Here is a 20,031-nt window from a genome sequence, read left to right on the forward strand (position 1 = left end):
AATACACAATGCAGAACTCCATATTAAGAGTTACATACAACTCAGCTAAACGATTTGGAGTCATTGTGAACAATACACAGTGAAATCCTTATAATCTGTCCTCAGCTCCTGATTGCCCTAGCTTGGGAACCTATACAGAGAGTTAAACCTCATCCTTGCTTTAAGCTTCTAAAGTCAAAGAGAGCTCAGATCTTAATATCAAAGCATTTATTGAATGATAAACAGTCTGACACTCTGCGGATGGCATGCTATTGAAGACAACTGCTCAGGCAGCGGAACTGATACAGCTGTGATGAGAAACTCGGAGAGCTCAGTCAAAAGCAGATAACTGCAGCCCTGGAGGAAGCTGAGAGCATCAGAAGACAACAGCGGTGGAGGGATGGTTGCAAAGGAAGAAAGGTGAGAAGAGTGATGCTTCTAGAGGCTGAAGAGGAGTTCTGCAGAGCTGCAAGCTAGTCAAGAGTCAGTTCCCAACTGAACTTTAACAGGAAGTAAGGTTCAAAGAGGCAACAGACCAATAGGAAGAAGCAAGAAAACAAAAACAGAGGAACAGATCCAATCAGAAGCTTAGCAACATTTAAGCAGTATCTAATAAGAACTTGCAGAGAATTTGAGCTGAATAACATTACAAAAGACACCAGGTGTCAGCATACAGGTCGATACAGTACAGACCCGCGGTTGGACGCGCGTTTTCGATGCACTAGCTTTAATAGCGCGTCGAAAACGCGCGTCCACCCCCCCCCCCCCCCCCCGAAACTAATAGTGCCCGCAACATGCAAATGCATGTTGATGGCCCTATTAGTTATTCCCGCGCGATTCAGAAAGTAAAATGTGCAGCCAAGCCACACATGTTAATTTCTCTCAGCACTGGGAAAGTGCACAGAAAAGCAGTAAAAACTGCTTTTCTGTACACCCTCCGACTTAATATCATGGCGATATTAAATCGGAGATCCCAAAAGTTAAAAATAATTTAAAAATTTAAAATCAGCCCGCGGCTCACAGGTTGAAAACCGGATGCTCAATTTTGCTAGCATCCGATTTCTGAATCCCGACGCCGGCAAAATTGAGCGTCGGCTGTCAAACTTGCTGACAGCCGCAGCTCCTGTCAAAAAGGAGGCTCTAAGGACGCGCTAGTGTCCCTAGCGCCTCCTTTTACTGCAGGCCCTAATTAGCTCTCCTGCGGAGTTTTTTGAATCGGCCTGTCTGAAATTAACTGGTAGCAGATTTAAAACTAATTTAAGAAAGTATTTTTTCTGTCAATGCAAACTTAAGCTATGCAATTTGTTGGTGGAGGATGAAGTCAAGGCTAGTGGCATAGATGAGTTTAAAAAAAATTTGGACAAGTTTCTGGAAGACATATCTATTAACAATTAGCCAGATAGACTAGGAGAGGCCAACATTCAGCACCATGTCCAGCTATGTTTGGACTTAACCGAATAAATAGCGGGATTTTCAGATCCTGCCAAATTGCCCGGCCCGAAGTTTGCAGGATAATTTTTATCCAGCTAAAAAGTTATCTGGCTAACTCGAGGGAAGGCTGAGTTGGCTATTCACCTAAGTGGGAGATGCATCAAGCCACAGTAGGGCTATAATACATGTTGAATATATCACGGAATATAGCCCTATTGCAGCAATATTGCATGATATTCATGATAATTTGCATACAAAACACCCAGATTCCCTCCCCTATGCCAATGTGCTGCTTTGCATGGGATATGCATGCAGGAATTTTGCAAATCCATACAAATTAGCTCATGCATAGGTAATCCCATGTAAATAAATTAATGTGGCTGACTTTGAAAGTTGTCAGCCACATTTATTTATTTTTTTATTTATTATTTTTTTATATACCGACATTCAATCTGAGATATGATAGAGGTGTTTAAAATCATGAGAGGTCTAGAACGGGAAAATGTGAATCGGTTATTTAGTCTTTCAGATAATAGAAAGACTAGGGAGCACTCCATGAAGTTAGCATGGGGCACATTTAAAACTAATCGGAGAAAGTTCTTTTTTACTCAGTGCACAATTAAACTCTGGTATTTGTTGCCAGAGGATGTGGTTAGTGCAGTTAGTATAGCTGTGTTTAAAAAAGGATTGGATAAGTTCTTGGAGGAGAAGTCCATTACCTGCTATTAATTAAGTTGACTTCGAAAATAGCCACTGCTATTACTAGCAACAGTAACATGGATTAGACTTAGTTTTTGGGTACTTGCCAGGTTCTTATGGCCTGGATTGGCCACTGTTGGAAACAGGATGCTGGGCTTGATGGACCCTTGGTCTGACCCAGTATGGCAACTTCTTATGTTCTTATGTTTTTATATCACATCGGTTTACATTCAGATACTGTAGGTATTTCCCTGTTCCCAGCTACAGCTACAGTTTCTGGCACAATTGTAATCAAATGTGGGAGCACTGAGATCCTAATATGGGTCCTGATGCTGTCAGTTTAGATTTAAAGGGGCAACAATGTGAAAAAAAAGTGCCCAAAATAAAAAAAAATGTGTATGGAAGTCAAACCTGATCCTTCTCAGCCCAAGGTGCCTCTACTTGAGTTGGCCCCGCTAAAATAAGGTACATAATCATGCCCGGTGGAGCTTCAATCCAGCCCAATCAGAAAGTAAAAAAATGTGGCTACAAGCTCCCCCCAATGCCCCTTTCCACACCAAACTGTGCTGCCTGATCCCCCAGTATCCCAACTCCTCACCCCAACCTCCCAATGTAAAAAAAAAAAAACCCACCTTGATGGTGCACAGTGGTTGTACCCCCTTCCCCTCCAGATGCTCCAAGTCCAAAAACTCATTGGGTTCAAGTGGGACCCCCGCCTCCCTTGGACTACCCCTGCCCCTCCCCCAAAACACCCCTCCCACACCCCATTACCTAAAAAAATGAAAAGTCAGCAGTCGGAAGGGCCCGTGGTGCCCTCTAGCCCAGGCCCGATTGGTGCCATTTTCCAAAATGGCGCTGACCTAACCTGGCTCCAGTCTGGGGAGATGAGAAGCACTATACACCAACAAGGTGTTGTTTTTACATTGGGAGGGTTGGTGTACCAGAGGGGGCACTGGGCAGCCCAGTTTGGAATGGAAAGGGAGATTGATGGAGACCTTATGGCTGTATTTTTTTTACTTTCTGATATTGGTTGGGGAGAGGGACTGCATTGCCCGATTATGTACTTTTATTTTTGGGGTTGCAGTTGTTATCAAAAGTGACATGCAGCTATTGCTATATATTATATATATATATATATATATATGTATAATATGTTCCTGTCTGTTACTGTGGGGCATTATTCTGCCACTGTTTTGATTGCATTTATGTCTCTTCGCCTTTGAAAAAGAGTAACGTTGTGTTGAAAGTTTCAGCGTGTCATGGTGTATCTTGGGTCACCTGCTCAGGAACAAAGGTACTAACTGCAATGAATCTGGGGTACCTGGGTCATTTCCCCCCAGTATCTAAAGAATCCACAACCCCCATCTGGCCTTATTATATGGGGGCTGGAGGGGTCTTCTGCCTCAGCACTCCTCCAGCTATTGGCGGCAGGTTTCTCCCCACGTCACCTGGTGGGGGCGCTACATATGCTTAAGCTGTGCTGAACATCAGCAGAATTTGTCACCCTACATTGTAAATAAATACATTTTAAAAAGAATGAACAGCAGTAAAAAGACAGCTTGTACAAACATGCACACAAAAATAGTAAATTATTAAATCATTTTTACTTTAAAAATCTATAAAATGCCATACTTAAGAGTGCCAGCCAGATGGTTTAGGCCTTGGCACTTTGTGCTACAGTGCAAGGGATCCTACAGCATGGGGTGTTCAGGCCTGGGGAGGCTCCTCTGCCAACCAGCCTGCAAAGTTGAGGAATATTGAAGGAAGTGCACCTCCAGCCTGCAAACTGGTGAAGCTCTCCCAAGGCAGCTGGGTATGTCATGTTGGGCAAATAAGAGATGGCAGAGACTGCCGAGGGAAGGAAAACAGCTGAAAAGACAAAAAAATTTACAATACTTAACATTACATTAACATAGTCAAATAAAAATCAGTTCAGATATATAAAACACAACAGTAGTGAAAGTAATACGCAACAAAAGTAATGTAAACATTTTTCTGCTCTGTGTGAACCAGCAGCAGTAGGACCAAAGAAAACGGTAATTCTCTCCTTTGGTCACTAGATGTCAGCAGAAGCACTGACCATACACCAGGAAACACAGAGTCCTCCTTTTATACTGCTGCTTATTTACTTTGAATTTCTTCCTCCCAAGACTGCTGATTGGCTCTCTTTCCTGCTTGTGGGAATCTGATTGGATGTGAAAGAAAGCCAGTCAGTCCACAGCATAGTGATGCTGGTTGCTGGGAGAGAGAGCAGCTGTTTTCACTATCATTCATGTCTTGGTGGAGAGCATTGTTGCCAATTTAGATTTGGTGAGATTTTTAGCCCGATTGAAATTTCTGAAAAGTGAACACAAGAGGGAGTTAATTTAGTTATCTTTAATCATTTCAGTGACATATTTGGCGTGCACTGACTGAACAGGACTAGAATCAGAAATGTTTGTGTTTTAACAGTGCCCCGCTCCCTTTGGGCTTCTTGATGCCAGACATTTCTACTGACCAATCCCATGTGGAAAGGGCCATGAGGTGAGCCAGACTTTGTAGAACTTAAGCCAACAGGAAAGCACTGGGGGTGGGAGAAGCTGAAGGCAAGCTCTAGTTATAGGTAGGGAGAGGATCACTTACAGCTTGATGTGAGCTGGCTAGGCTGAGTTCAGAGAGGCAGAAAGGGGGTCATTTGCTGAGTAAGCACATGATCACCAAAACCTGAGACATGTTCCTGATATTGTACTTTCCGTAACGTGTAACTTTATTATTTTGCTATTTTTTCCTTCCCTTTTTGTTTTAATCTTTCTGTATATTACTTTGACAACACATAAAGTTGTCATGTCAATAAAGTATGTGTGTGGGTCAATGTGAGAGCATGAGTGTGTGTGTGTCAGAGAGAGAGTGTGAAACACACACTCTCCCTCTCTCTCCCAAGAATAGAGCAACCAGAATTCAAAGGTTTCCAGCTATGCTGGTGCCACCACGCAGCAATCGGGCCGATGCAGTAAAGTGTGCTCAGGTTGAGCGCACCATTAACCCCCGTTTGGCCGCGCATTTTCGACATGCTATTTTTACCTCTTATACAGTAAGGGGTAGCAGTGCATGGAAAATGCACCACCAACCCCCCCGAAACTAATAACGCCTGCAACATGCAAATACATGTTGATGGGTCTATTAGTCATTCCCATGTGATCCAGAAAGTAAAATGTGCAGCCAAGCCGCACATTTTACTTGCAGAAATTAACATCTGCCAAAGACAGGTGTTAATTTCGGCCAGCACCAGGAAAGTGTACAGAAAAGCAGAAAAAACTGCTTTTCTGTACACCCTCTGACTTAATATCATAGCGATATTAAGTCGGAGGCCCCAAAAGTAAAAAAAAATTTTTTAATTTGCCCGCGGGTTGGAAGATGGACACTCAATTATGCCGGCATTCGTTTTCCGAACCCATGGCTGTCAGTGGGTTCGAGAACCGACACCGGTAAAATTGAGCGTCGGCTGTCAAATCTGCTGACAGCCACCGTTTCTGTCAAAAAGGAGGCGTTAGGGACATGCCCTCATTTACATATTTTTTCTTACTGAATCGCGTGCCCAGGAGAGTGGCCTGGGTGCGCGTTGGAAGAGCGGGCGCTTGCTGGCTCTCCCGCGGGTTTTTCTGTATCGGCCCGTAGGTGATTCAAGCTACTTTTTACCCAAATCTAGAGACTTTTCTTAGTGGATCTAGTGACTTTCTTCAGTAGGAGTTGGCAAAACTGGTGGACAGACAGCTGAGACTGGGGTTATAATTCTAGTTACCATTCTCAAACCTTTTAGAATATTACAGATTTGCTTCTTGACTCTGAGCCTTTCCCCCACAAGTCTTATATTGCAAACTCTTAACTTTTGACCCACAGCTATATTTTCAACTTAAGCAGAAAGGGCTGTTTAATATTATCCTAAATTCCTTTGGTCTTGATTGCTCATCTCCATTTACCACTGCAGACTTTTCATGGATTTCTGTCAGAGTAATTCTTTCATTCCTATCAACAGAAGGGATCTGTCCTTCATGAGAACATTTGCATCAGTGGCACTGACTTTATATCTGAATGAACCAAGTCTATTCACTTATAGAGCAGGGTAGTTTCTGGGACTTGAATATTTCAGGCAAAGATAGGCTCTGGAGCTGAGGAGAGTCTGTATCAGGATAGGCTGTTGAGCCGGGCAGAGTATCCAGTCTGTGGGAAAGATATTGTCCATGGATGTATCTATTTAACTTGTCTGTGACTCTCTGACCTGGGTAGCGAACTTGCTGCATGTGACTGTGTCTAATTTGTGTGGCCTGTAACTGTATCTAACCAGCTATGTAAGACTGTATCTAATGTGCCTTCTGTGGCTGTATCTAACGTGTGACTGTATCTAAGCTTGCTGTCTGTAACTGTATCTAATCTGCTATCTTTATTTATTTTATGATGACATTTTTTAAATGCTTTCCCTGTCTTTAGCAAGGTCACTGAAAGCTGTGTGTGTGGCCCCTGGGCAGGGCTTCTCCTCGAGAGCCCAAAGGCACACAGCATTGGGGGCTTAAGCTACCTTCCTTCCCATGCACGCCCTTAGCCCCGGATTCTCCAGGATTCCTCCTCATAGGGAGTAAAACATTCTCCAAGGTCCTGTGCGTTCTTTCACAGTACCTGTAGCAAATAGTAATAAATATGCCTGACTCCACCACGAGCTTCCAGCATAACTCCACTGATAAGTGATTTTAAAGTGGACTATGGTTCTGTGTACAAGCATCCTTGGATTTGTCAATAGACAGGGGCAGCAAACATTTAGGAGCGGCAGGCTGGCTAAGTTTTTTGCTGCCTTCCAGCTCTGCTATATCTCATTCAGCAGAGAAAAGCCTCCTGCTGCCCTGTCACAGATCCTTTCAGAAGGTGGAGGAATAAAAAGCACCAAAAGTTCTCACCATTCTGAATCCGTCCATTCTTCATGCAGTGCCTAAAACAACTTACTGAGGGTAAATCTGAGACTCTGCTGTGTCTCGCTCAATGATTATTCCCAACCAGATTCTCTCCCAGCTTAGGGGCAGCTGTTAAGCTTCTTCCTAGGGGATCTATTCACTGGTGGGATGGTGAATCAAATTCAACTTCCTGTTTAAAATATGGCTTGATTGCCATGTCTCATGCTCCTTTAGCTCTTTCAAGCCTGGTTGTATCTGTGGGGCACTCTTCCAACTCTGTCTCCCAAATGTCAGATAGACAGCTGTAGTGGGACTGCACCAGTGGGGTGCCACTCTTCACCTTTACTGCTGGAAATTGGATAGATGTCCAATTCTCCCTCCTCGTGTACCTCAGGCAGATATACGAGTCTCACAGTGGGAGAGACTGGAATGGAAGTGAAAACAGGCCAGTCAACTAACTCCGAAAAGAGAAGGAAGGCTGGATGGTAACATCCTTCAAGTGAATCCAAAACTTCTCAGAAACCAAATACACTCAGAATCCTTGCTACGCACTGCTAAAACCCAACAGGTAGGGCTAGAAGCTCCTCCCTTATTCCAAAAGGAAACAAAATGGGAAATGAAAAAGGAAGTAAAAAGAAGAGCTCCTTCTCCTCTCAGAACCAAACTCTCACTAGGGGTCTCCGCCTTTTATAAGAGCAGGCAGCAATCATTGCCGCTGGCCACATGGGGGAGCTGGAAATTAGCTGTTATGCTTCCCTCTACCTTCACTGATGGAATAGTCTTTTTTAGTAGAGACACAGTAGAGCTGTACATGTGTACACAAACATTCAAAATTACAAAGCAATACACAGAAAATTAAAACTACAGAGCATCTAAAATAAAAACATAATATTGAACCACTACAAAAATCCTCAATACCCAAAACATAACTGTAACCCCCTTCTTCGGCGGGTGTCCTGAATACAAGGGTTCTTGATTGTCCCGGGGCTACAAACTCCATCTCTTATTCACTCAGTCCACAGGCCCTGGGTGCCAGGGTCCCTTCTGGTAGGAGAGGGGGAAGGAGGAATAAATCTCTCAAGGCAAATGGGGGGGGGGGGGCAGTCTCTCAGTCTTTCTCAGATTTACTTACAATTGGGATGTCCTTGCTATAGGGGCACCTCGTATTTTCACAAAGGACACTGGACATGCTGGTGGGGTATTCCAAAAAAATGTACTGCATCCAAAATATCTTCAGTCCAATTAGCAACAAAAACCTCCACCTGATCTTCACAAACTTAAAAAAAAATGTACTTCTTATCTCACTCCTACACAGACGAATCAGTGTCCCTTCAGGTGGCAGGCACTAGGGCAACAAGACCCAACACTCCCAGTCATAGAATGTGAGCGCCCAGTGAGGACTGAGATCTCCTGATCTTTTCCTTTTATGTTACTCTGAGCTAGAAAGCCCCCAAAACTTGCAAAAAAACCTAATTCTTTCCTCTTTCTCATGGGCAGGAATGGGTGGCAAAAATTCCTCCCAACTAAACAGGAACAAAAATCCTCTCCAAAACTGTTAACTCCCTTTCCCACTGGCAAGGCACTGTTGTCCATCCTTCCTTGCATTGTAGGCAGGGAATCGCAGTTCTTAATCCTGACCCTACCTACCGCAGGCAGGACCAGCTCTTCCCAAAACTCTCTCTCTCATAACTCTTCTTCCGCTGCACTCCTTACCAGACCGAGGGGTTGCTGGTTAGAAATATGCCTCTTCCAGTGGTATCAGGCTGTGAGGCCTAAAAGAGGTATAAGTACTCCAAGGCTGTCCTCCTGCTCTACACTCCAAAACAAAACGCCACCAAACCACACCACTCCTCCTGCTCTACCTCTGCCAAGCCAGCCAACCTCACAGGAGGTGCCTGCAAAGGATGGTCTGCCAATTATGTCTACCTAATCCGGGGGAGAGGGGGAGGAGGGCTCTAGAATGAGGTAGGGTGAGGCAGTCGCAAAATTTTGAGGCGGCAGCAAAATATACCCCTTCAGTGACCACTTCATTTCCCTTCCCGACAAGAGTCCTCAGGCAGGAAGTGAGGTGCAATTTTATGGGCATGCCGGTGGGGTTTTCACCTCCTACCGGCAAAAAAGAGTGCGTCTCACACCAGCGGCGCTCAGCACTGGAAGGGAGGCCAAGCCTCGCCAGTAAAAAAAAAAACAAAAAACCGGCAGGCCCGCCCCGGAGAAGAGCCGTTGGTTAAAAGGCCAGGCCCTGCCCTGCCAGTGACAAAAGACCAAGTTAAGGTGGAAGGGAGGAGAGCAGATAAGAGAGAAAGGAAGGGAGTGAGTGAAGAGAATGAATGAGAGGGATGAGAGAATACTGAGAGTGTAGAGTGAATGAGGAAAGGAAAAGAAGGCAGAAGAGATGGAATATGAGGCCTAAATGAAAGGAGGGGACAGAATGAGAGGGAAAGGTGAGAAGGTAGAGAATATGAGGGAGAGGACATAAAGAAGATCCATGCACAAGCGGGGCTCTTTCCTCCCCACAGCAGAAAGACGACCTAGACTGGCAGTATCCTAATTTGCCAGTAGGAAGAGGAAGAACATTGGATATGTGTGGGAAGTTGAGAGTGGGTTGGGAAGGAAAGGGAAAGAGGGTGTGGGTGAGAATGGAAGGGAAGAAGGAATTAGGCCTAGCATTCCTGGGGGCACACAGAGAGGCCCGGTGGGACCATCACAGACAAAGTAAAGAAGGAGGGAGAGAGAGAGAGAGCCAAAGAAATATAGCCCATCCAGCAGGCAGTAGAAGAAAGGAAGGTGAGAGAGAGACCCTGGTGTGAGTGAGGCAGCATGTGTGTGTGTAAGAGAGAGAGAGGGAGTGCGTGAGAGAGTGCCCATACATGTGAGTAATAGAGAGAGGGTGATAGCACATGAGGGAGAGCATACGAATAGGAGAGAGTGCATAAGAGAGAGTTCATGCATGTGAGTAGGAGAGGGAGGGAGTGCATATAGAGAGAGAGCATACATGTAAGAGTGAGAGGGAAGACATGTATGTGAGAGAGCATATGTGAGAGGGAGAGAGAGCATGTCCATGTTAGTTGTGTGCCTATGAGAGAGAGGAGATAGTTTGTGGCTCCCTCTTCCCCCCATAAGTCCATTACAATCTCAGTCTGACTGGAAACCAAAGGTTCCCAGGCATGGAGAGTGAGGAGTATTTGTAATCTTTATTAGTTTTAATTATTGGGTGTTATTTGATGGGTCTGCAGTTTTGAAATATTTTATTGGTGTTTGGGAAATTTTGAAAACTGTTTAATTATTAGATGTTCTGTTTCTTACCTGTTTTATAAATATTTATTATTTTTATTAGTATGGTTTTATTGTTATGATTGTTTTATATTTCTTGATTGTATTGTTTAATGTTTTGTGAGGAATAGTCAAATTTCAGTTTTTCCATTGGTGTACTACATACATACAGAGTCTGTGTTGCAGTTTCCTGTTCAGTTTTTGTCTGCAGGTTTCTATTTATGCTTCATGGTCTCTTTTTTTTTTTTATTCTGTATTTGGTGAAGATCTATCTGCGTTCTACATGTGGCTGAGGTGAAGTATAGCAGCCTGATAAGTTCTGTTCCCTAATAGCAGGTGTACTGGTGTTTTAGGGCCTAGTATAATATTTGCAGTATTGCTTTTTCATCGGAAGGCAACAGTGTTACTGTTTGAAGGCTGACCATTAGCCATATTTTGGTATAGGAGGTTTACTATATTGTAATTTAATTTACTTAGGGCTGTCTAAGGGTCAAGCCCACACCCCAGCAAGCCTTATAGCAGGCCGAATAACACATGAATTCCAAGTGTCTTTTTTTGAAGCGTTTTCTGGCTGGCACCTCAGTAGTGCATGTTTTGTAAGTGATTTTTTTTCCTCAAAGACTATACTTTGATGTCCTTTTTCATGTAAGCTCTGTTATTAATGCATAATTTTTAATTGTGTGTGGGAAGGGCTGAGGGGGGGAGGAGGAGGGAGCAAGGCTGTAAGGATCACTAGGACGCCACACACACACACACACGCACACACACACACACGCACGCACGCACACACACACACATATATACCCCCACCATTCACCCATCTCCCACTTCCCCAGTGCACAGATGCTGGGCAAACATGGGAAGCAGGGGGTAGGGCTCCTGAGAGTGTGGCTGGGTTGCCAGATTCCTAGAAATATTATCGCTGACACTCTGTCTGCCACTCCCCTGGGAACCCTGATCCCTGTCTCCCCCTAAATTACCAAAAGGGCCAGACTCCAAGAGGTCTCCCCTCACCCCCTTTGCCTTCTCACTGATTTGACCAGTGCGCCGCGCCTTCTTATCCCTCACCTCAGGCAGCAGATTGTCTTGAGCCATCCCTGACCTAACCCCTGACCTCTGCCTAAGCTAGGGAGGGTCAAGAAAAAAGAGAATAGGACCTAGGGGGGTCCTGCAGCATGACTTTGGTTCTAGTGGATTGCAGTTGCTCCTGGAGATGAAATACTGTTGGATATTGTCTCAACAACGCAGTAATAAACAGTTTATCCATGTCACATTACCCGTTCTTTACATTTACCTGAAATAGTTTGCTGGAGAGAAAAGGTTTTTGCTCAGGGCTTACTCCTGTCTTTTTCCCTTTCGCAGGCAGATGCAGTAACTAGCTTCCTGAGGGCTGCAAGATCTGGAAATCTGGACAAAGCCTTGGATCACCTTAGGAATGGGGTAGATATTAACACGTGTAACCAGGTCAGTAGAACACCGCTGTCTCCAGCAGCTCAGACAGAAACTTTTATTTGTTTTCCTTAACTCTGCTTGTCAGTTTTTATCTCTCCAATAAAGGAGGTGTCTCAGACAGTGATGCAGCTGTCACCGCAGCACAGCACATTCCAGTGCTAGGCCTGACGGGGAGAGAGAGAGAGTACGTCTTAGGCAGCTGTGGAGGCTTCTGTGCTAGATGACTCACTGGTCTGGCATAGGAGCTGTACAGAGCCTGTCACCTCTAGGACTGGAGGGCCCAGGGATTGGACACAGGGACACAGAGGGGAGCCCAGGAGTTGTGCACAGGGATATAGAGCCTGTCACCTTTAGAACTGGAGGGCTCAGGGGATGGTACACGGATACAGGCCCTGTTACTTCTAGGACTGGATCATTCAGGAGATAGGCACAGTTAGCATGTGGCACATTTAAGACTAATCGGAGAAAGTTCTTCTTCACTCAACGCACAATTAAACTCTGGAATTTGTTGCCAGAGGATGTGGTTAGTGCAGTTAGTATAGCTGTGTTTAAAAAAGGATTGGATAAGTTCTTGGAGGAGAAGTCCACTACCTGCTATTAATTAAATTGACTTAGAAAATAGCCATTGCTATTACTAGCAACAGTAATGTGGAATAGACTTAGTTTTTGGGTACTTGCCAGGTTCTTATGGCCTGGATTGGCCACTGTTGGAAACAGGATGCTGGGCTTGATGGACCCTTGGTCTGACCCAGCATGGCATGTTCTTATGATAAAGATCCTAACCCCTCTAAAACCGGAGGGCCCAGGGGTTGGCGTAGGGATACAGAACCTGTCATCTCTAGGGCTCAGGGAATGGGCACAGGGATACAGCACATCTGCTCTTGAGTTTGTTTGTTCAAATCTGCTTCAAGTGAGTGGAGGTCAAAAGTCTTTTCCATCCAAAAATATGTGATAATCTACATGAAATTTGTTGCAGGTCTCAGTTCAGAGGTCACGTGAATCCATAACTATTTGAAAAGTAACATCAGATCTGCATCTCATTTTTATGCCCCCCCCCAAAAAGTGTATTTATCTGTGTACTACTGTAATTTATTTATGAGATTCTGGTTTAGAGTGTCAAATAATTAAAATAAATAAGAATTAATAAAAGTGAGAGGACTGGTGTTATTACTGTATACACACACACAGAAGCATAGCAGATGTCGGCAGAAAAGAACCGTTTGATCCACCCGGGCTGCCAAGCTGTACCTGACCACTGTCCTCCTGTCGCAGATCTTACTCAGTCTGTCATCTTCTCCCTCCCTCCCTCTGTCAGTAAGGCCCCTTTGTGTCTCTCCCAGGCAGGCTTGAATTCTATCGCTGTTTTGACTCCTATAACTTCTGATCCAGGTGTTCACCACTCTCTCAGTGAAAATGCACTTCATCATCTTCTCATTGCACCTTTTTCCCTTGTTAACCTGGGTGGATTTGTGACTGGGGTTGGAGAGCGGGGAGTGCGACGGGGTGAATAGACCCCACATAGCGGTTAGCGAGGACAGGGTTAAACCTCAGTCAGGCAGTTTCAGAGGAGAGCGCCTGTCATCAGTCTGACAGCCTTCCTCCATGAAAGCGTCCCATCTTACCACTTAGGTCTCACCTCTTTCCAGACCTGTAGATAGGTTTGGTGAGAGCCAGAGGAGAGAGCAGTAAGAACCGCAGGCATTTCACTCACAGGAAAGCTGGCAGTAATGGAACGCTGTATGTTTTCAACCTTTTAATTCTGTATCCCTGTTTCTTCTGGGAAAGTAGATTTATATTTTATTGAAAGGCAGCTGTGAACAGGGCTAGCACTGGGGGAATTCCAGCGCTGCAGGACTTGGTATTTCAGCTTGTTTTTCTTTTGCTATTGAAGCAGTCTCTATCAGACTGGCAATTACTATCATCAGACCCTTGTGTGAGACTCTTTCCTTCCAGGTACCAGCCCCCTGGGCAGACTATAGTGATCTGCTTGTATTTGTATTGGTTATGCTTTTTCAGCCTGTTTTTCTAAATGTTTAAAAATATTTGCTTTGTTCCTGACTATGATGTGAGAAGCGATCTGTTAACCTGGGGAGTTCTGAGCTCTAAATTTGCACCTATTCCTATGAAATGTCAGTGACAGACCGACCGACCGTGTTACTGCACATCTCTGTGGACCATCTCTCTTCATGAGGACTTAAACAGCAAAGGTTTCAGGGCTGTGCTGGGCAGGCAGCATGGTGCGTATGCCACTTCAGCCATCTCTTGAGAACCTGCATGACAGGACATGGGCGGCCGCTGAGAAATACCAAACAGCACTGTCTGTAAGACCTTCAGCAGTCCGTAGAAACGAAGAGCTGTGCCGGCAGAAGTCCTCTCCCTCGCTGAAGGTTCCCATGCAGTGTTTGTTTCGCCATTTCTCCATGGGTTAGGTGGCACATTTGGGTATCCCTGCTGGAGAATATCAGACTTGTGGGAAAGGTCCAACCTCACATGTCCTGTATAGAATAAGGAGGGATATATGTGGTCAGACCTGTCCCACAGGCCTTATATTCTTATACAGATTCGGAGACCTCAACATGCCATCTGATCTTCAGTGTCTCTTCAGCATTATCCTTACCAGTAACGGGACAAATTGACTGGCCAGTCCCAGCAGCATCTCCCACCCTCTTCACCATGTTTTTATTTATTTTGATTTATATTCCGCCTTTCAGCCACTTCAAAGCGGATTACGTTCAGATACTTGTCCGGAGAATAAACCTCAGGAAGGCTGAAATCTACAAGGCAGGGCTGGCATGGAATATTTCTGGAGGACTGCTGTCACTGGGCTGATGCTGCATCTTGATTTATGCTTAGGCTCTTGTTCATAGATTCAACTCCTGTTAACTGCCTCAGACAAGTGATGTGCAGCAAAAGCAACGGAGATACAAAACCTGTTTCCTGCTCCTATTTCGGCATTTGATGGTGCCCGTGTGTCCGAAAAGATCACTCTGAATCCTAAAGCAAAGTGAAAGGAGTTCTGGAAGCAGAAAAAGAGAATCCAGAAATACCTTTGGTACAGTTCACGGTTTCCAAGGAACACTTTGACTTTAGCAAGGTTTGAGTTGCAGGTGGTGAATTTCTTCTGTGTGGTGGTATCATTGCTCTCAGGTGCATGTGTGTGCCGAAGGGTGGTCTTAGAAAGGGAGAACTTGTGACAGAGCAGAAGAAGGGAGATTGTGCTGGGGGAGAAAGTGTGGCTGCAGGGTCACCCAGTGGGACCCCTCTAAGGTGTCCCAGTTGCATGGGACACCTTAGAGGGGTCCCTACCCCAAGGTGGTCTGATTGTATTGAGGGGAACCTCCTCATCGCCAGAGGTATGATTTCATCGTAGGGGGTGAGAGAGTGGATGAACAGGTGGGTTGGCAGGAGGAAGGGAGAGTGTGGTGGGTAGGTCTGAGAGAGAGGAATGGAGAAAGATTATGGTGTCCAGCAGGAGGTATCAGAGGCTGCAGTTGGGTATGCAAGGCTGTGAAGGCTCCTTGGCGACCCTTAACTGCACAAGCAGCAGAACCTCTGGTTTCCTGATACACAGATCCTGCAGCAATGAGCTCAAAATCATGGGAAACCAGGGTCCGGGTTATAGCTCTGTTTCCTATCCAATCCTAAGAGGACTGAGAGTTTCATCAGTTGTGAGCAATGTCAAACTCGTGACAGCAAGACAAACCTCTCATGAATTTTCCCAGCAACATATGAATCCTGCTGGGTCCCTTCGCAGCTGTGTATAGCAACAGCATCTGGAAATCTATTCCAGATATGTGTGATGTGGGTTTTTCAGCTCTTGTTTGAGATTTTTTAATTATAAAAAATTAAACATCATGACCATTGTGACCATACCTGGATAACACACTGCCTGACAGTAAAGTAGATTCAACAAGATTTGATGATCTGACGCCAGCCAGGGGTAAGCAATGCTGATCCTTTAGGGTCACAAACCATTCAGGTTTTCAGGATATTCCTAATGAATATGCACAAGACACACTAATAATAATAATGGCAAATAAAAAACAGAAAAAGCCCATCTAGTCTGCCCAGCAGCAATTTCAGGCACATCTACTCAAAGTAGATCAAATTTTCACATGGAACTCAACCCCCAGTCCTGCTGTGTCCCCTTTAGGGTTGCAACTGCTGCTCCATATAGGTTACCCCATGTCTTCCAGGAAGCACAATGCAGCCTTATCACTGCTGTCTTGGGCTGCAACTGTTGCTCAGTGAAGGTTGCCCAGTACTTCATTACCACTGTCTTGGCACTTAGGATCCTCTGTATTTATCCCATGCTTTTTTTTTTTTTTAAGTCTGTCACTGTCCTTGTCATCACCACCTTCTCTGGGCAAAATGAGAGAGCTGACTTTCTTCCTGAATCTAGCTCCTTAGAGCTTCATATTGTGATTCCTAGTTCTACAGCTTCCTTTCCATTGAAAAGGCTTAGGATCCCATGCAATTATATCTTTCAGGCATTTCAATATCTATATCATATCCCCCTGTCTCACCTCTCTTCCTACAATGCTTATTTATTAAGGGATATCCTGAAAACTTGACCAGTTGGTGTCTTTCAAGGACTAGAATTGCCCACCCTGCGCTAGGACTCACTCAGGGCAGTTTTCAAAGGCATTTGCCTGGGTAAAATGGCCTAACTCAAAACTAATCTGCTGAAACGCAGCTAAAGCTAGGCATAGTGGGTATACTTTGGGCTGCAGCAAGAAGAGGCATTCTTGTGGGCAAGTCTAGATTGGGGAAAGAAAATAGTGCACTCACACTGATTTGTCAGGCGTGCATGTACTGTTTTGCCCATCTCCCATGCATAGAAAGAAAAGATGCTTTAGTTTAAAGGAATCAATTTGTTGGCGATTAGGTGGGCCTGAAACCTGCTCCCACTAAGATCTGAGCTGAGCCAGTTAAGTGTGCAGTGAACGAGATTGTAAATTGATATTTTTATTTTAAAAAGAAAACCAAAATGCTATGAAATAATTTTGATGCATTTCCTAGTGCTGAAGAGACTTCACCTTTGACCTTGCATATGAAGCCTTTAAAATGGACTCTGCCATGTGCTAATGCTTTACCAGCAGTACTAGCTAGAGAAGGTAGGCAGTTGTGCGCATAAGTCCACTTTGAAAACTTCGCGACTTGTACCAGTACGCACGTGCATGTATGCGCAGAAAGGTACACCTACTCCCAAGGAGATGTAACCTTCCGCATGTACACGTGCCCACATACTTTGATTTTCCAAAGTGTGCACATAAATGCTTTCTCTGTCCCAACTCCATCCCTTCATCTTCCCCTCCACCTCCCCCTTCCCAGAATGCCTCTTCCTAATCCATGTGAACTGGGGTTTCTCATGTCCTTTTACACACACACACACACACACAGCCCCCTAATCGATTTTCAAAGTGTCACTTACATGCATAAAACAGGATATTAATGCACAGACATCACTTGGAAAATCAAACTCTAAAGGTTCACCGTCCAGAGAGGTAACAGCTTTTTGCAGTCTTAAGGTCACAAGTGAAGGAGAGATGGCACTGAAGCAGCGTGAGATAAAGGCTCATAGTCCCTCACCAGCAGGGCACAGGCCTGAGCTTGCAGTGTGTTCCCTCTTTAAGGAGACCTGGAGCACTTTTTAAATTAACATTGCCTATTGAGTGGACTGGGTTTGTTAGAACTAAGCAAATGCATTTTATGATATAGTAAGACTTATCTTTCATAATATTTCCTTCTTCCTTGGAACTCTGAAGACTTTATTTAAAAAAGGAGTTTCCATCTTTTGTGCCCATGGAAAGCATCTTTCTTAACTAAGGCCCACTGAGGCAGAACCATCATTATGTACTATGTTGCAGGTATGCTTTTGGAAGTAAATTCTAAATTCAAATACTTAAAGACCAGAGAGATGGGGAATGGGCGTTCAGGGTATGTACTGTACTCACTCTGCTATTTACACTGATTGAATTGTAACATTTTTTTAATGGTAGGTCTGGGGATCAGAACAATGGAAGTACGTTTTTGGGTTACTGTTAATGATTTCTTTGTCATCCATGCTTCATATCTCTTTAAAGTTTGTTCTGTAAGTTTATGTGGCACAGAACAAGGTCTCCAGCACTAGCTGATTTCCTCTGAGATGCACAGCAGTTAGGTCTGCCAGATTAACCTGAAATATTTGTGACCCTCCCCCACTGTGTCCTCTTTCCAGAATGGGCTGAATGCTTTGCATCTGGCCTCCAAGGAAGGCCATGTGAAGATGGTGATTGAACTTCTGCACAAGGAAATCGTTTTAGAAACCACAACCAAGGTATATGCAGAGGGGATGCGGCACTGCAGGGAGATCTCAGCCAGTGTTGGCAGAGGGGATGGGGCATTACAGGGAGCTCTGTGGCAGAGGGGATGTGGCATTACAGGGAAATCTGAGTCAGCAGCAGCAGATGAGATGAGGCATTGCAGGGAGATCTGTGTTAGAAGGGATGCGGTAGTAGAGGTGTGACCCCCTGACGGGGCACCCAAAATGAGAGAGCTGACTGCTGCCTGTTTGACAGCTAAGCACCAATCTCTTTGTGGGTTCAAAAAAACAAAACTGGTCAAGCAGATTGTGTGGTGGGTAAGTGGATTTGGCACAGAGGCGAGGGAACTATCAAGCTGGATAGGGAAAACAACACAAAAAAACACTGCATACTCCTCTGACTGCCCCCCTATTCCTTCCCTTGAATTGACAGATGCCTCTCTCGAGCCCACGCCTTAGGATAAAAGAGGTATCTTCAATGAACAAAAATTATTTCTGGGGTTTTCAGCAGTCAGAGATGAACAATACTAAAATTAACTGATTAAATCAAGATTCACAAGCTCTTACAGCACTGAGGTAACAGCAGCAGGAACAACAAAAACAACAGCAACAAAACTCTTCCTCCAAATCTTCACTGGGATATCATAACGCAAAAATTCTCCCCTATTCTTCCTCACATCAGATGAGATTTACTACTCATAGCCCCACATGAAAGTCTTCTTGGTCAAATTACCATTCTGTTTAGGTCTCTCACTTCCCTTCAAATTTCCACAAAGCTATTATGGTCCATAATCCTCCTGTGCTGCTTGTGGGCACCACCCAAGAGCCCAGCAATGGTTCACCAACCTCGTGCCAGACACAGCTGAGCTCCCTATTCAACTCTCAGAATACCAGATCAGGAAGAGTATTCCTTTCTCTGAACACAGCCTTATATTGTCCTCAAGGAAACTCCACCTTGTGGTTCTAAACCTCTCCAACATAAAACTTCCTTAGGAATATACCCAATTCCCTTAATAATCCTCAGCCACAATGAGTCATCACAGTAACCTGGCAGTAAAAGTTAAGTGACATCTTTGAACACTCTCGCAAGGGCACATTTATAGTGACCCAGGTCATAGTTTAGGGCCTCTGTCACCCAGGAAGATCTGAGCCAGCGGTGGCAGATGGGATGGGGCATTGTAGGGAGATCTGTGTTAGAAGGGATAACAGTATTAGAGGGAGATCTCAACCAGTGATGACAGGGGAGATGAGGCAGTACAGGGAGATTTATGTCCACCTAACCATCTGAACCAGGATACAGCTCCCTGCACATAAACCCAAATACAAGTGGTTTTATTTTATGCTCTGTGTCTGACTCTCCTACTTTCTTGGTATCTTTCAGAAAGGAAATACTGCTCTGCATATTGCAGCCCTAGCAGGTCAGGAGGAGGTGGTCCGAGAACTTGTTAACTATGGAGCAGATGTAAATGCCCAGTCACAGGTAAGAGACCTGTGTACAAAGGGCAGAGCAGCTGGTGAGAGGTTTGGTATGGGAGAGATGTAGGTGTGTTTTTGGGTTGGCAGAGATGCTTGTGAATGTTTTGTTTTGAAAGAGAAATTGGTGAGGAGTGTTGATGCAGGAGAGATGCTGGCAATTGTTTGGTATGGGAGAGAGGCTGGTGAGGAGCGTTGATGCAGGATCGTTGATGCAGGAGAGATGCTGGTGTTGTTTGGTATGGGAGAGAGGCTGGTAAGAAGTGTTGATGTGGGAGAGATGCTGGCATGGGTTTAGTATGGAGAGAGGATGGTGAGGAGCATTGATGAGGGATGGCTGCTGGTGTTTGTTTGGTATGGCAGAGAGGCTGTTGAGCAGCACTGATGCGGGATGGATGCTGGCTTGTATGTAATATGGGAGAGAAGGTGTTCAGGAGCATTGATGTGGGAGAGATGCTGGTGTGTGTTTGGTATAGGAGAGAGGCTGGTGAGAAGCAATGT

At 44.8% G+C, this 20,031-nt stretch overlaps 1 protein-coding gene across 16 annotated transcripts in view; it reads left to right on the forward strand.

The window, feature by feature from the left end:
- Positions 1 to 20,031, forward strand: part of ANK1 (ankyrin 1) — a 332,523-nt gene that overhangs the window by 141,010 nt on the left and 171,482 nt on the right. For 15 of the 16 annotated variants that reach the window (XM_029603733.1, XM_029603731.1, XM_029603734.1 and 12 more), the window contains 3 exons: positions 11,664 to 11,765; positions 17,974 to 18,072; positions 19,439 to 19,537. In XM_029603733.1, the coding sequence (XP_029459593.1) occupies positions 11,664 to 11,765; positions 17,974 to 18,072; positions 19,439 to 19,537 (300 nt within the window). Of the gene's footprint in view, positions 1 to 11,663; positions 11,766 to 14,316; positions 14,806 to 17,973; positions 18,073 to 19,438; positions 19,538 to 20,031 lie in introns of those variants that run through there. The other variant, XM_029603728.1, reaches the window with a different exon arrangement.

The sequence above is a fragment of the Rhinatrema bivittatum genome, chromosome 5 (assembly GCF_901001135.1).
Source record: "Rhinatrema bivittatum chromosome 5, aRhiBiv1.1, whole genome shotgun sequence".
Classification (NCBI taxonomy): domain Eukaryota; kingdom Metazoa; phylum Chordata; class Amphibia; order Gymnophiona; family Rhinatrematidae; genus Rhinatrema; species Rhinatrema bivittatum.